Source organism: Sorex fumeus, unplaced genomic scaffold (genome assembly GCF_029834395.1).
Source record: "Sorex fumeus unplaced genomic scaffold, SorFum_2.1 ptg000043l, whole genome shotgun sequence".
In the NCBI taxonomy this organism is placed as follows: domain Eukaryota; kingdom Metazoa; phylum Chordata; class Mammalia; order Eulipotyphla; family Soricidae; genus Sorex; species Sorex fumeus.
Window position 1 is genome coordinate 29,009,867 of NW_026606100.1, and position 16,087 is coordinate 29,025,953.

Here is a 16,087-nt window from a genome sequence, read left to right on the forward strand (position 1 = left end):
ATTACCCTGTCAGGTTTGAGTCATGCTCTCCTTTTCCTGCTGGTAACCCTTTTCCAGTATCCGATCGCTGTACATCTTCACTGAACTGGATGTAGGTCTTTTAGAGGCCTGGGGGACTGCTCTGGGAATTGAAAATGAATTGCTTGTCCCGCTTTCCTGGAGAGAGACAGGAGGCTGGTTTTGACCCGGGCGGTGTGAGAGAGACAGGAGAACCACACGAGAACTTCCCTGACTTTCTTGTCTATGGAGAGTCAGAGGCTGGAGGTGTCATCAGCCTGGGATTCTGGTCAGTATGACAGAGCAGAGTCCGTCACCCCTGTCCTTACTAAATGGACCTTGGCTTGGGTAAGCGATTTAAAGACCGATGTGGTTTCAGGGGAGATTGAAAGATTATCCCTTCGCACAGCGCACGGCATAGTCTAGTTCAGGGCTTCCCAGACTTGAATATGATATTAGTCACCCAGGGTGTATGGTAAGGACTGAGCTCTGGCAGAGGACTTGCCTTGCAATTAAAAGACTCTGGACATAATACCTAACACCACAAAAAAGAAGAAAAGAAAGAGTGAGATATCTAAAAACATCTTCTTAAAAGGAAACAAAACCAGATTGGGTCAGGAAGATAATTCATAGGGGTAGACCACATGCTTTGCTGGCAGGAGGCCTGGGTTCAATCCCTGGCACTACGTGGTTCCCCTAGTACCGTTGGAAGTGATCTCCAGGCAAACCACAGGAGTTTGCCAGGGAGCATCACTGCCTGTATGGCCCAAGAACAACAACAGAATGTGTCAAAAGGCAGATTATTCTGCGAGGCTTGATGGGGACTGAGACTGTGTTTCTGACAAGCATCCTGGTGATATTGATGCAACTATACCTGGAATGAGCCAATAGTGGGGAGGAGTTTGAGGCCACACCCATTCTGATGCTTGGGGATCTGTGCAGGGCCAGGAATTGAACCCAGGACCTCATCAAGGCAAGTTATCTATCAGCTGAACCACATCCCCAGCCCATCCAGGTCATACTTGGTCATATTAGGTCATATAGGACCTAATCTAAGTACATCTGATTTGCTCCTCTCAATATGTCCGTACTTGCTGTGCCCTCTGCGTCACCAGCTCTTGAACCTTCCTACAAGACAAAGGAGCAACTCTTGTGATGTCTGTTACAAGCCCTCAGTATTTCCAGACCTGCTGCATCTCTGCCAGGCCCTAGAGACACCTTGGACTGTCATTTTCCTTGTTTCCCCCTCTATATCCTGTAATTTTTACTAGACCACTAATTGTCTTCTTATCAAACCTCATTTGTTTTATTTTAGTAATGGAAACCCTCGGTCTTACCTCGGGCACAGACTTCCTAAAGGAAATCACTATTTTCCCAGTGTCCCCTGTAGCACTGGTGGTGTGACTGACCGCTTAGTGGGATCTTAAGTGTGAGGCCAGACTTTCATGTTGTACCTTTGAAAGGAACGAGTGTGTCAGCCTTTTCCTCCCTTTCTCCCTTCTACAGAACCTACAAAACACGTCCATCCCTAACACCCTGAGGCTGCTTTCTGGCAAACTGTGCTGTTTCTCTCTCTCTTTCTCTCTCTCTCTCTCTCTCTCTCCTCCTCCTCCTCCTCCTCCTCCTCTCTCTCTCTCTCCTCTTCCTCCTCCTCCTCTTCCTCCTCTCTCTCTCTCCTCCTCCTCTTCTTCCTCCTCTCTCTCTCTCTCTCTCTCATGCTCTAGTGCATGAGAGAACTTGCTGAAACACTAGCTGTTAGTCTGCAGCATGGTTACTGCAGCTCATTTACATCCTAACAGACAGACGTGTGCTCCTTCCTAGAATTCATTTTTTTTTTTACCAAAATTCTCATCCTGGAAAATCCAAAATAGACCCCACTATTCCTACTGACTTTCATTATTCTTTCCCCAAACTGCCATCAGACACAAGAAGGTGGTAGAGTTACTTCCAAGCACGAGGCCACAAGCTTGATCCCGAGCACCATCCCACATGCCAAGTGTGATCCTGCTTGCATTGCCACTTGGTCCCTGGCTCTGTGAAAGTGCAGCCCAGTGAGTGTTACAGCCAACGTGCAAGCCCCACAGCCGAGTGGAGGCAACCCCCGGGCATTGCCACAACAGCCACACCACAGGGAAGGGCAATAAATAACCTGAGAGAAAAAGGGTTGATTTCTCAAGGTTTTCACTTTCATCCTGTCACGTGTTTTAACTTTTTTTCTATTTGGGAATTCTTTTCGGGGAGTGTTGGAGGGGTTTGCGTCACACCTGGCAATGCTCAGGGTTAATTCCTTGCTCTGCTGAGAGATCACTCCCTCCTGGTGGAGCTCAGAGGATCATATGGGGTACCAGGGATGGAACCTGGATCACCCACATGCAAGGCAAGTACCTTATCTGTTGTGTTACTTCTCCCATCCCTGGTTTAACCCTTAAAATAACACATTTGTGTTCCTAACAGAAGACAGATCCACTAAATGCAGAGACACGCAAGGGTGCAGGATGGCCGTGCACAGAGTAGAGGACGCATGATACTGTGAGGAACAGTCCTACAATGACATCAGGTCATAGCAATGGGGTTTGCAGGCACTCTCACCGCATGGGGGCGGGGCTCAGGGGCTGTAATCAGCTCTAATTGTGTTTGCCCTACAACATTCACCTTGACTGAGGCAAAGGAATGGCTTAGCACAGTTGCCTCCACCCTCTGCCTGCCCTGCCCCAGCTCCAGTATTCACCATTCAGCTCTCCGGCCACCCCCTGGCCAGGGGAACAAAGCCCAGGAAGAACCTGGCCAGGTCAGTTCAGAGCCAATAGCGGGGGCCCAGCAGTACCATCTGTGAAGAAGACCACAATGACCGAGGGGCAGCAGCCTCTTCTCCCCCTCCGCTAGGCTCTCAGAGTTATGTGGGATTCCAGACAATTCAGTTCCAAGGTCACCACACTGGCATGTCTCCTGCAGTCTCCACTGTGAGCCTGAAGGAGCCACCTCAGCCTCAGCTCAAAAAGACCCAGCAGGGACTGGAGCAATAGCACAGCGGGTAGGGCATTTGCTTTGCACGCGGCCGACCTGAGTTCGATTCCCAGCATCCCATATGGTCCCCTGAGCACTGCCAGGAGTAATTCCTGATTGCAGAGCCAGGAACAACCCTTGCCCATTGCCAGGTGTGACCCAAAAAGAAAAAAAAAAGCCAGCAGCGGTGCCTGGGGCAAGCAGACAGCAGAGCAGCCTGCAGACTACAGATGACAGCAGATGCGGCACCTGGGAAGAACGGTGTCAACTGGAGGGAGACATGCCCACAGCTTAGATCTCTGAGGGGAAGAGCACAAAGGAGAGGGGCCCAGAAGGCCCTTGCAGTGTCCCCTGATGGCCATCTACACCCAGCCCCTGAAACCCAAGTGCTCCCTGCCTGGGTGGAGGGAGAGCGAGCCTCAGCCAGTCCAGGTGCGGAGGGGACACAGAGGACATGCACCCCTGCAATCGGGTCCCCTCATGGTATGCACACGCGGGCTCAGTGAGAAGCAGAGACCAGTTGCTGTTCCCTTGGTGCCACCTGCATTTCTGAGCAGGCAGCCCATAGCCAAGAGGCAGGACCTGCCCCAGTAAGGCGCCGGGCGGGACCAGGCTCCAGCCTCCAGCTGCCTCCTAGGGCCGGTGGGAACCAGCAGGGCTGAGGTCTCAGAGGGCACAGCACTGGAGGCAGTGGTGGGACACAGTGCAGACTGTACTGGCCTGCCCGGAAGTGGGGTCACAGAGAGGGCCCTGCTCTTAGGCTGGTGTCTGCACTTGGAGGACTCCAGCTGGAGGGATCCCGGGGCACTCTGAGGAGGGGTTCTTTCAGCCCCAAGTCTGCGGGCAGGGCCAGCCTGGGTGTAAAATCCTTGGCTGTCCCCCTTTCTCCCAGTCCCGATCTAAGCACAAAGTTCAGACTCCCAGACGGCTCCTCTAGGACAAGTGTGCGGCCAGAGGGGTCTTACTCCAGGGATGGACCTCATGAGCTTCCCAGGAGATGATAGGGTCTCACCCCTGGACCTCCCAAACCTCTGAGCTGACATTTGGCACCACACCAGTTTTGGAAGGTCACATGGCCCTTCCCACCTCTGTGAAGTCACTCGCTGGCGTCCAGAGATTGGATGTCCCCTGAGGCCTGGCCCTGCCCCTGCTGTGTCCAGGAAAGCTGCCATTGCTCTTTTCCTCCCGCCCAACCCCCCAGTGGGCCTGAACTGGGCCTCCTTCTGTAGCAGGAGGCAGTGAATTAGCTGATAGCTGTGGCCCAGAGAGCATGGGGTTAACTTTCTACAGCCTCCCCCCCTCCCCGGCCCCCCACAAACACCGTCATTGTATCTTTACAATAAATAACTCAGCCCTGACATTATTACCTTGAAACACTGTGAGCTCCTGGCCAGATTGGCATGAATATCAATTATTTAATGGATGAGAAACTCGTGGATCTCATACCTGAGAGAGCTGCTCCTTTTCCCCTTAGGTGTTGGCGATGACTCATCACAGGAGCTCCAGTTGCTTCACGCTCCCTCCAATGAGAGACTGAACCCTCCTGCCCTGTCCTCATAACTAGGGACACCACCCCAGCTGGAGCTGGTGGGTCACCTCCCTTTGCTAACCTTGGCCTTCATCTGGGGCAGCTCTCATGGACCGGACAGCCCCCCTCCCCCACCCTTGTGACTTCCCAACAGAAGCCACGATGAGAAAGAGAATCCTGCTACTATTCCGTGGTCCTTAAAAGAAGTTGGATTACAAAAGAGTTCCCTTCCTGCCTCTCTCCCCCATCTTGGTTTCTTAGCAGTGGTGCTAAAATCACTGAGGGCAGCTTGCTGGGCAAATTTCCAAATCCTCCCTGTACCTGTCAAATCATGTTTTCCGGGAGACAGGCATGGGAACCTGCATTTTACAAGACATTATTCTTTTTTATTTCTCCTACTTTGGGGCCATACCTGGCAATGCTCATAGGTTACTCCTGACTTTGCACTCAGGAATTACTCCTGGCAGTACATATGGTATGCTGGGGATTGAACCCAGGTTGGCCACATGCAAGGCAAGCCTCTTACCTGCTGTACTATCACTCTGCCCTCTACAGGAGACTATTCTGTTGCAGGTGACCCACACACCTGTTGGAGAACTGGGACTTGATCGCCACTATCCCAGTCCAGACACATATGGCTAACAGTGTCCTCTCAGCAGGGGGCAGTAAAGCGTCATAATGCCAGTCAAGCCTTGTTCTTTCAAACACCCAGACCGGTTCCCAAGCCAGGTGGTAGGGACAGACTGGCAGAGCAAAACTGAGTGTAGGTTTGTCTCTGTGGATTTTAGGGCCTTCTGGGAAAGATAATCCCTGACCAGAGACTCACAGATGTAAAATTACCATAGAGATGTAGCCCAGTAAAGGAAAGTCTGGGAGACTAAAGCACGTCTTCAACGGTCTTGGCTTAGTTTGGAGGGTTAGGTCACAAAGGCACAGTGATGTTTGAAATTAAATCTTACTGGACAAAGAGAACATCATTGCAGAAGTCTAAGAGGACAAAGCCAATGTTTGGGGGCCAGAAAATGTATTCTTTTAGAGGACATATGGAAGGTAAGTTGGGGCCAGAGCAAGAAGACTTTGAAGTCTATATTAAGGGAATCAATTTTGTGTCTTAATAACAAGGTGGGGGGGTCTCATCCAAGACTTTTGCTTTGGAGTTGGTAACAAAGTTAGTTTTGCATTTTTTTTTTTGCTTTTTGGGTCACACCCGGCTATGCACAGGGGTTACTCCTGGCTCTGCACTCAGGAGTTACTCCTGGTGGTGCTCAGGGGACCATATGGGATGCTGGGAATCGAACTCAGGTCGGCTGTGTGCAAGGCAAACGCCCTACCCACTGTGCTATCTCTCCAGTCCCTAGTTTTGCATTTTGAAAAGGTCAGTTTGCCATGGAGAAAGACTGAGGGTAGCATCCCTCTACATTCTCTCCAGTCCCATCAAACCACTGACAGTTTTTGCCAGAATAGAAGTCCAAATGAGCAAAATTCCACACAAGATTAGAAACACCAATGGGGTGTACATTGAGAAGAGGACATCTGAACTGCATTTTGAAGAATAAGAGTTCATATGCCAGACCACATGGTGGTGGAGACGGTTCATCCTTTTCCATCTCCTCGCCCCTTGGAAGTCCTGACTATAATGCCCACGAACTGCCTCCGAGGTGTATTTAAGCACATCATGGGCTTGATCCAGCGACTCAGCAGTGAATCCTGGAAGACAGCAGCTTGCTGGAGATCTCTCAGGACCGACCCCGTGCCGAGTCGAACTCACCGGGGCTCCTCAGATGGAGCGGGTGTTCCCTCTCCACCCACTCCAGATGAACCCCCAGTGGCCACAAACTTTCAGAAGAAAAACACGGGAATAGGGTCTGAAGATGCTAGGCCACATGGTGACAGAGGCTGTTCGTCCCTTCTGTCTCCCCTTCCACCCCTTCGGGGTCCTGGTTGTCATACCCACAAACTGCCTCTGGGCCATATTTAAGTGCACCATTGGCCTTGATCCAGAGACTCACAAATGAATCTCAAAATGGATTAGCTCCCTACAGAGATGTCTCTGGACCCCAACCTTTTACATATTTAGAATTCCAGGAGCACGTGGCCGCAAAAGGAGCTGTGAAACCTCTCATGATATTCAGATTAAGCAACAGAAAGTAAATTCACTGTATCACTGTCCTCCCATTGTTCATCAATTTGCTCGAACGGGCCCAGTAACATCTCCGTTTTGAGACTTGTTACTGTGTTTGGCATATTGAATACGTCAGAGGGAGCTTGCCAGGCTTTGTCGTGCGGGCAAGATACTCTTGGTAGCTTGCCCGGCTCTCCGAGAGAGGCAGGGGAATCAAACCCGGTTTGGCCAGGCCGGCTGCGGGTAAGGCAACCGCCCTACCGCTGTGCTATCACTCCAGCCCAGAAAATAAATTATCTATGGTGGTGGGAAAATTCGAAATAATGGTGGTGGGAAGGTGTAATGGTGATGGAATTGGTGTTGAAATATTGATTGTAATCAATTAATGTGAACAACTTATGAAAATAAAATTTAAAAATTAAAAGAATAAGAGTTTATCTGGTAGAAAAGTGCATTGAAGTCGTACGTAAGTAACAGAGAAGGCAAAGGCTCAGGGGTAAGGAAAGACTTAATTCTGAGATCTGTAACTGTGAAAAGGTTGTGGGGGAGGATACTTGTTGGGGAGCATGGAGAATGTGTGGGCCGGAGCACATCATAGGAGGTAATTCACATCACACACATAAGACCACAGGTAGTAGACTCTGCAGATTCAGCTGATGGAGAAACAAGAACAATGTTGATGTGTAATCTTTCAAATAGTATCCTCTCTACAGGTTATGGAGCTCCTGTATTGGTTAGCTTAGCTAATCATGGTGTAATGTATATTAAAAACAACCCTCAGTTTTGTCTGCATTTCAATGCTGCTAGTCCCAAGCTTATCTGCCCATATAGGCAAAATGGTGACGTAGTCTACAATTACTTTTATTTATTTATTTTTTTCTTTTTGGCTTTTCGGGTCACACCCGGAAATGCACAGGGGTTACTCCTAGCTTTGCACTCAGGAATTACTCCGGGCGGTGCTCAGGGGACCGTATGGGGTGCTGGGAATCGAACCCACATTGGCCACGTGCAAGGCAAACGCCCTACCTGCTGTGATATGGCTCCAGTCCTACAATTACTTTTAAAGAGAGAAGAGGGACCTTCTCTCTCCTATTTTGTTAGCTTTTCAAAAGTCCAAGTTGTACATTTATATAGGCACAACCCTGGCAGAGTTTGGCTGGGTGCAGACCAGAGGTGCTTGTGGGCCATGTGGCACCGGGAGTTAAATCCAGGCCCATAAGCATACACCAGCATGTGACCCCACCACAGTCTCCCGAACTCATCATTATGTCAACTTCTTACTGATTTATACTTGCATCTTTTTAGGAAGGAAAAAAATCTTTTTCAGAAATGTCTTTTGTCCTCTTCATTTTCCTCATAACAACTAACTTCCCTTCAGTATCAATGGCTAGAATTACATAATATGCAGGTTCTTTTTTTTTTTTTTTTTGTGAAACACCATGAGGTACAGTTGTAGACTTACACATTTTTGTGCTTGGGTTTCAGTTATACAATGATAGAGTACCCATCCCTCCACCAGTGCCCATTCACCACCACTGATCCCAGTATCCCTCCCACCTCCCATCCCACCATCCCACCCTGCCTCTATGGCAGGGCATTTCCTTTTGTTCTCTCTCTCCTTTTGGGTGCTGTGGTTTGCAAAAGAGGAATTGAGTGGCAATCATGTTTGGTCTCTAGTCTACTTTCAGCAAATGCAGGTTCTTTGTTTGCATTTTGGGCTCATGCATTTGGATTACTTTCTGAACATGCTTGAGGTGGGGCCACTCCCAGAAGTTCTTGGGGGACCTGCAATGAGTGGGATCAAACCCAAGTTTCCAGCATACAAAGCAAGTGACTGGCTCTTAGAACCATCTTCCTGATCCCATATGTCCATTCTTCAACAAATTAGGGACAATATAATCATAGTTTGTTTCCTGGCCTGGTATTGGAGTCTCCATTTTTGTTTGTTTGGGGATCAACCCATCTAGATGTGTGACCAGGAATCACTTTGGTGGGACTTGGGACCACATGGAATGCTAGGCATGGAACTTGGGTTGGCCTCATGCAAGGCAAATGCCTTACTCACTGTACTCTCTCTCCAGCCCCATGGGATTATACCCTATGGGATTAAAAATATGATTAACCTTAGGAGTATAATTTCTCAAATATAGTTGGAATTCTGTTAACAAGATGGAAATGGTATTGGCTTTTTGTCTCTTCATTCTGCAGAATTTGCTACACTATGTTGAGGATTAAATTCTTAGGAAACCTTCCTAAAATAGGTAGTAGCATTATTACATTTAACACTATCAGGATGGAGGGACATGGGTCTGGAGATAGTGCCACCGTATATAAAGATGACATCTTCAGAAGATACTGGAGAGAATTTGAGGCATTTGAATTAAGAACACCTACTGAGTAATGGTATGAGCTGGGGAACGGAAGAAGGAAAAGTCGTAGGATGACTTGGAGATTTCTGCTGCGTGAATCATAGGCTATTTCATCAAAGTGAGGAATATGGTTAGAGGAGGCTTGGGTGGATAAAATGAGAGTGAAGAGACAATGATTTCATTGTTCATCTTCAATATTGAGGCACCTAAAACACACCAAGAGAGATGAATAAACTTGAAAGGAAGAGTTATGAGCATCGTATTCAAAATCATTTAGAGGTAAGGGCTAAACCTCACCTCTAAAGGAGTTGGAGTGTGCAGAATGGAGTACTCAAGGAAATGATGAAGACAAATAAAGTGATGCAGATAGTTGATACCTAGTATGGTGTGAGTTTGTTCAGTGCAGGATAAAGCCAAGGAATTTTTGGAGGAACTTGCAAAGGTAATTGTAGACAAGTCTTTTAAAAACGCAGTTAAAAACCTGTTTTGAAATACAGGCATCTAATTTGTTTCAACATGTTGAATTACACTAATTGAGATCGAGAAATGATGTCAATGTTTTTTTTTTTAAACATCCTGACTGGAAACTCAGAACTCAGCCCTGTAAGCTGCTAATCAGAAAGGCAAAGCATCGCAGGCTTTTATAAAGAATTCTGATTTTTACAGGGGGACCAGAGACACAGTACAGGGGTTAAAGTTCATGCCTTATATGTGACTGACCTCGTTCCATCTCTGGAACCACATGGTTCCCAGCACCACGTGAGCACTGCTAGGGTTCACCATGGCCCAAGTAGCACTGCATGCTTGGCCCTTCACAATGAACCATCCACCTGATTGGCTGAAAACTGCTGGGAGGGCCCCTCAGAGCCCCAGAGTACCTTCTGGAAGACCCACACATACCTCCCAAATCGTGCTTTTCAAATGCCTGCCAGTATATGGACATATTAAAGTATTGTCCAAGGGGCTGGAGCAATAGCACAGCGGGTAGGGTGTTTTCCTTGCACGCAGCCAACCCGGGTTCGATTCCCAGCGTCCCATATGGTCCCCCAGCACCGCCAGGAGTAATTCCTGAGTGCATGAGCCAGGAATAACCCCTGTGACCCAAAAAGCAAAAAAAAAAAAAAGTATTGTCCAAAAGAGGTGAACAAATTAAGTACAATGAAGTAATAAGGCTTTGGGATTAAAATATAGGGTTTTTTTTGTTTTATTATAGCAGTTGGCACGGTAGCATGGTCCTCCCGTTGTTCATCGATATGCTTGAGTGGGCCCAGTAACGTCTCCATCGTGAGACTTTTTGTTACTGTGTTTGGCATAATACATCATGGGGAGCTTTCCAGGCTTTGCCGTGTGGGCAAGATACTCTTGGTAGCCTGCCGTGCTTTCCGAGATGGGCAGAGGAATCGAACCTGGCTCGGCTGGGCAGCTGCATGCAAGACAAACGCCCTACCGCTGTGCTATTGCTCCAGCCCATTATAGCAGTTATGAGATATAAATTATAAGATATTTCCATATAAATTCAAATCTAAATCAATATAATTTATGAATCACATAAACTAGTTTAAATATAAATAGAAATTACATTTCTACTCAAGAGCATACATTTAGTAGACTATTGGAATTTAAAGTATGTAAAGAAAGGAATGTTTCTGAACATTTTTCTGTCTGCCTTGTTCCCAGCATGGAACTGGTCTCTGAAATAATAAAAGTACTTGACACCATGTGACTTTGTGATTAATTGTACCTTTGTTCTTCTATTCAAGTGGTCTGGTAGCAGGATGAAAGAGAACACTTGGAACAGATTAAGGATTGGAGGACAGAGTAGAAATTGAGATCTTAGGGGGCTGGAGCGATAGCACAGCAGGTAGGGCATTTGCCTTGCATGCGGCCAATCTGGGTTTGATTCCTAGCATCCCATATGGTCCCCCAAGCACTGTCAGGAGTAATTCCTGAGTGCATGAGCCAGGAGTAATCCCTGAGCATCGCCGGGTGTGACCCAAAAAGAAAAAAAGAGAAAAGAAACTGAGATCTTAGGATGGAAGAAGAAAAGAAAGAAGCCAACAAGATTAGAGTGTAGTAGAGGGGGAAAACCAAAAGAGAAGACCAAATATCCAAGCCAGACAATGTCAGACCATGTATGTCCACTGGAACTCTGAGCCACCATGTTGGTGGCCATCCACTAGGAGGAACTGTCAATGTCTTGATTTTTTTTTAATTGTCCCTGCCCTTCCTAACTAGAAAAAGCCAAGCAGCTCTCCCAAATTACTTATGTAAGATGCTCTCCATTATCTTCCTCATTTTATTTACGTGTATTTTTTGGGTTTGGGGCCACACCTGGAAGTGCTCAGGGATCACTCTTGGCAGAACTCAGGGAACCATATTTGGTTCCAGGTATCAAATGGGGATTGGCAAGGCATAAGGCGCCTTAACCCTGTTCTAGTTCTCTAGGCCCAGCTTCGTTATTTTAGCTTTTGGCTTTTGGGCCAAATCTCAGAACTTATTCCTGACTCTGTGCTCAGGGATCACTCCTGGCAGTGCTTGGGGGACTATAAGGGGTGCTGGGATCCAACCTGGGTCAACAGCAAGCATGGCAAACACCCCAACTGCTGTACCATCATTCTGGGCCCTGAGATTCCTTGTTTTATACATAAGTATTACATGAAAGTCCCCTCTCAAATGAGAGTGACCATCTGCCTAGTTTTAGCAAGTATAGGCTAATAGCCTCCTTTTGTCTCATTTGCATGGTCCTTTTTTTTTTTTTTTGCTTTTTGGGTCACACCCAGCGATGCTCAGGGGTTACTCCTGGGTCTCCACTCAGGAACTACTGCTGGTGGTGCTCTGGGGATCATATGGACACTTGGGCTTGAACCCGGGTTGGCCACGTGCAAGGCAGATGCCCTATCAGCTGTACAATGGCTTCAGCCCCACGTAGTCTTTGTTTTTTCCCAGCTATTAATTCACATATAGATGAGTATTTTATTTGCCAACATTGTGCCCAGCATTGATATGGAGACACATAGCTCCTGACTTTAAGGATATTTTGTCTATAGGGATATACAGAGAATTCTAATTCAATGTGGTTAAGTGAAACATCAAATAGATAGATAGATAGATAGATAGATAGATAGATAGATAGATAAGGTAGGTCAAGTAAAGCTCTTAGGGGAGGTGAGCCTTTAAGTGGGAAGGGATGAGTTGGTCTGGATGGAGGTGGAAAAGGAGGTTCAAGGCAGGTGCAGGAAGAGCAGGGGAGGCAAAATGACCAAAGCTGGAGAGGCTGCAAACCACTGAGTTAGTGGCTGGAGAGCAAGGGTGGCGAGGAGGGCATGTGCTGTCTAGATGTGGAACGCTTTGGATGTTCCACCTTTAAAGCGCTTTGCTCTTTCCTGGCAAAGCTGGTGTAAGCAGGAAGGAAGAATAGCTTTAAGGAAACACCTCCCTCGTGTGTCATCACTGTCAGGTCCGGAACGGCAGAGACACAACCTCTCCTCTCTGGCACACAGCACGCCGTCCACGAATGATGGATGATGGATGAATGAATCTAAGCATTTCGGTGTTGACGTTGTCGCCCCCAGTTTTGTTTATCTCGGACCAAGGTAATGAAGTCCGGGCATCGGAGTCGGAGGTTTTAGGACAGGTAGGGGAAGGGTAGGTAGAGCTGGTGGACACAGCCTCTTCGGTGCGGGCAAGGGATACACAGAGGCCAACAATCCGAGATCCCCTGTCTGGTCCCGGAGTGGGAGGCGGCTCAGCAGCCCGCAGCGGGACTCCGGCAGGCGACAAGGAAGCGGGCACCTGGCATCGGGGCGCAGCACCAGCGCGCTCACCTGTGCACCCACGCCGGCCCCTGCAGGCGGAGCCCCCTGCACGCCGCCCTTGCGGATTGGACCGCGCTGGAGGCCGGGGGGCGGGCTTTAGAGACAGCGCGCTCTGGGGATTGGCCTCCCGGGCGGACGGACGTGAGCCCGCAGGAGCCGGTTCGCGAGCCGCGGCTGCGGGCTGGAGGGCGGCCCCTCGCCGCGGGTCCTCTACCCGTCATTGGCTCCCGGCGGTTTCCTTGGGGACGTGGCGCCGCCACCGGCCCGGGCCTTCTTCCGGCTGGGCGAGAGGCCGGAGCTTGCTGCTCTGCCCCAGAGCCCAGAGGTGCGGAGGGAACCCGGCGGGCGGCTGGAGCCGGTGAGGGAGCGGGCGCGCGGCTGGACTGGAGGACCCGGGTGGGCAGGGAGGAGTGGCGGGACCCCTCCTCCGCCACCCCCAGGGCATGGGCGGCACCTCGAGCAAGCCGCTGGCCTCGAGAATTTTCCTGTCCTCACTCCAAGGAGCCGGGGTAGGATCTGCTGGGCCCCAACCAAGAACCGACGTGTCTGCAGTGGGTAGCTCGGCAGAGCCCGGGCTCCTTCTCTGCAGGTCTTTTCGCGAGGGCATTCCGGAGGGGTAAGCCTGAAATCCCACCAACTGTTTGCATGCTGCAGATTCGGGAGATGCCTGGGCCAAGGAGACCACCTTCTCAGGGCAAAAGGAAAAGGAGGTGACAGGCGTTGAGACGGCTGAAGGTAACCCATGGCTAGGTAAGGCTGCACACTTTCCCCACCTCCATTTGGAGGAGGGGTGGGCGTCTCCGGAGCGGGCGACACACTGTTGGAGGGGTCCTGGGGAGCAGTTACAGTGAGGTTTGCTCCAGGGTTGCATTTGTACATTGTAGCCTCAGCAGATGATGCTGAAACATCAAAGATGCATGGTGGGGGTGTGGGGAAAGAGGGCACAACAGGTTTCTACTCCCTAACCCCAGGGTGCTGTAATGTTTTATTTCCTTTCTGAAAAGTTCTAAGTTGAAGTGAACTCCCCCCTGTCCCCCCCCCCCCCAAACTCCTAGCCCTTTGCTCAGGGGTCACTCCTGACAGTGCTAGAGGGATTGAACCTGGGTAGAGTGTGTTGAAAGAAGCACCTTTCCCGCCGTACTATTTCTCTGGACCCTGAAGTCTTCTTTTAAATTTTCGTTTGAGTGAGACTGGGTCTCCTTAACAAGACAGAGCAAAGATGATTCTTTTTCAATGAACTTTGGAAACAGACTGAGGTCTCTTCAGATCAATATAGAAAGTGAACGTCTTATTGCAGTCCTTGCTTATTCATACCTTACAATACTCTGAAACTTTTAGGAGAAATTAGTTGATCATATACCAATATGGGGCAGCTGTCAAAGAGAGTAACTAGAGAAAGACACAGAATAGTAGGTATGGTGTAAACTCAAAAGGAACGGACTCACACACAGGGCTTTGTTACCGCATATGATGTTATTTGTAAATAAGTGTACTAGCTGCTTAGAATGTCCCTGGAAAAAAACACATAGAAACTAAGTTGTAATGATTACTTCTGAAAGGAAAATGGTGGGGTTAGGACAACTGATCCATTCTGATTCATTGAGTGCCTATTAAAACATTTTTTTATAAATCAGTTGAATGTATTTTCTGACTAGCAGGTTTTGTACAGTATTGTGTGTATGAAAACTGAAATTGTTCCAATCCTTCAATGTTTTGAGGTTTCCCAGAGAGAGACTGGTAATGTTTTCATTAATAAGAGATTAATTACTTGAATTGCAGTCAAAAGTACAATTTGGAAAAAAGGCAGAGAAGGCTTTTTTTTTTCCTTTTTGGGTCTCACCCAGCAGTGCTCAGGGGTTACTTCTGGTGGTGCTTGGGGGACCATATGGGATGCTGGAGATTGAACCTGGGTCGGCCGCGTATAGGGTAAATGCCTTACCCGATGTACTATTGCTCCAGCCCCAAAGAAAAGGAGTTTCTGATTTATATCATTAGGAACATCATGAACCTTTTAAGTGCTTTATTTAAAAATTTGAGATTAAAAGAACCTTTAGACATCTCGTACTGTGAATTTTGACCTTGATTAGGAAGTTTGACCTTTATTGCAGTTATTCTGAATTAATTGGAATTAATTCAGAAGATGGTTTTCCTGCACTCAGATGTTCTTATTTTCACTTACTAATGTTTGTTTTATTTCAGGATCAGTTTTTCCTACCTCTGCCCAGCTTCTTGGTACTTCACTGTGCCCACAGTGAGCCCATTCTCGCGTCAGCGGGCCTTCTTGTCACTCTTCTTCATATCCTGCCTCCTGTTACTTATGTTGATTGTGGACTTTCGACACTGGGGTGCTTCGTTACCACGAGACAGGCAATATGAAAGGTGAGTCAGTGCCAGATCATTTTCATCAGCTCGCGCATGAATGTCATAAGTTTTTTGATAAACTAAGACACCACTACCTTTGACCCTCTTGGGGATTACCGCACCATTTTCTTTGTTCCGTTTGTAGAGGTAGGAGTTGGGCGGGATGGGGGTGGGGGTGGGGATCAAATCCAGGACTTCACACATGCAGGGACCGTGCTCTGCCTCTGAGCCACATCTCAGGTGGTCCTTTACTTCTGTTGGTAAAACTGCATGCCGTGTACTGAGAATGAAGCCCGAAGCTCTGTTTTAGCAATGTACTGCCTTCCTTCAAGAATGCTGATACTGAGTTTAAACCATGAAAGACATCTTTCTATTTTCTTATCATGGTGGGCTGACTTACTGGGTGTATGCATATTTAAAATTGTTATGTATTCTTGAAGAATTCACTTTTTCATCATTATTATTAAATGACTTTCTTTATCTTAGGTTATGTTCTTTACCCTGAAATCTACTAGTCTGATATGAATATAGCTATTTAATTTTTTAATTAGTATTAGCAGAATAGATTTTTTTTTGCCCTCTGTTTTTAGTTTATGTCCTTAACTTTTATTTATTTGAGGGTGGGTGAGTCACGTAACTCTGCTCAGTACTTATTCCTGGCTCTGTGCTCAGGGATCACTCCTGGTGGTGCTTGAGACCATGTGGGGTTGGCCAGGTGCAAGGCCTAGCTGCTGTATTGCTCTCCAGCCCTTTTTAAAATTTATCCTTGTTTTCTCTGTACATGGTGTGACTTTTATTTCTGGCTGCTTTTAAGGTGTTATTTTTTCCCCCTGGTTTTGAGAAATTTGATTATGATGTGGCCTGGCACAATATTTTTTGTACTTTTTGTGCT

The 16,087-nt window shown here is 47.9% G+C and overlaps 1 protein-coding gene across 1 annotated transcript in view; it reads left to right on the plus strand.

Moving 5' to 3' along the window:
- The first annotated feature begins 13,450 nt into the window (after positions 1-13,450).
- ENTPD7 (ectonucleoside triphosphate diphosphohydrolase 7) overlaps positions 13,451-16,087 on the plus strand; it is a 32,503-nt gene continuing 29,866 nt past the window's right edge. Inside the window, exons 1-2 of the mRNA XM_056120462.1 lie at positions 13,451-13,584; positions 15,034-15,213. Coding sequence (XP_055976437.1) covers positions 13,577-13,584; positions 15,034-15,213 — 188 coding nt within the window. The 5' untranslated portion in view covers positions 13,451-13,576. The remainder of the gene's footprint in view (positions 13,585-15,033; positions 15,214-16,087) is intronic.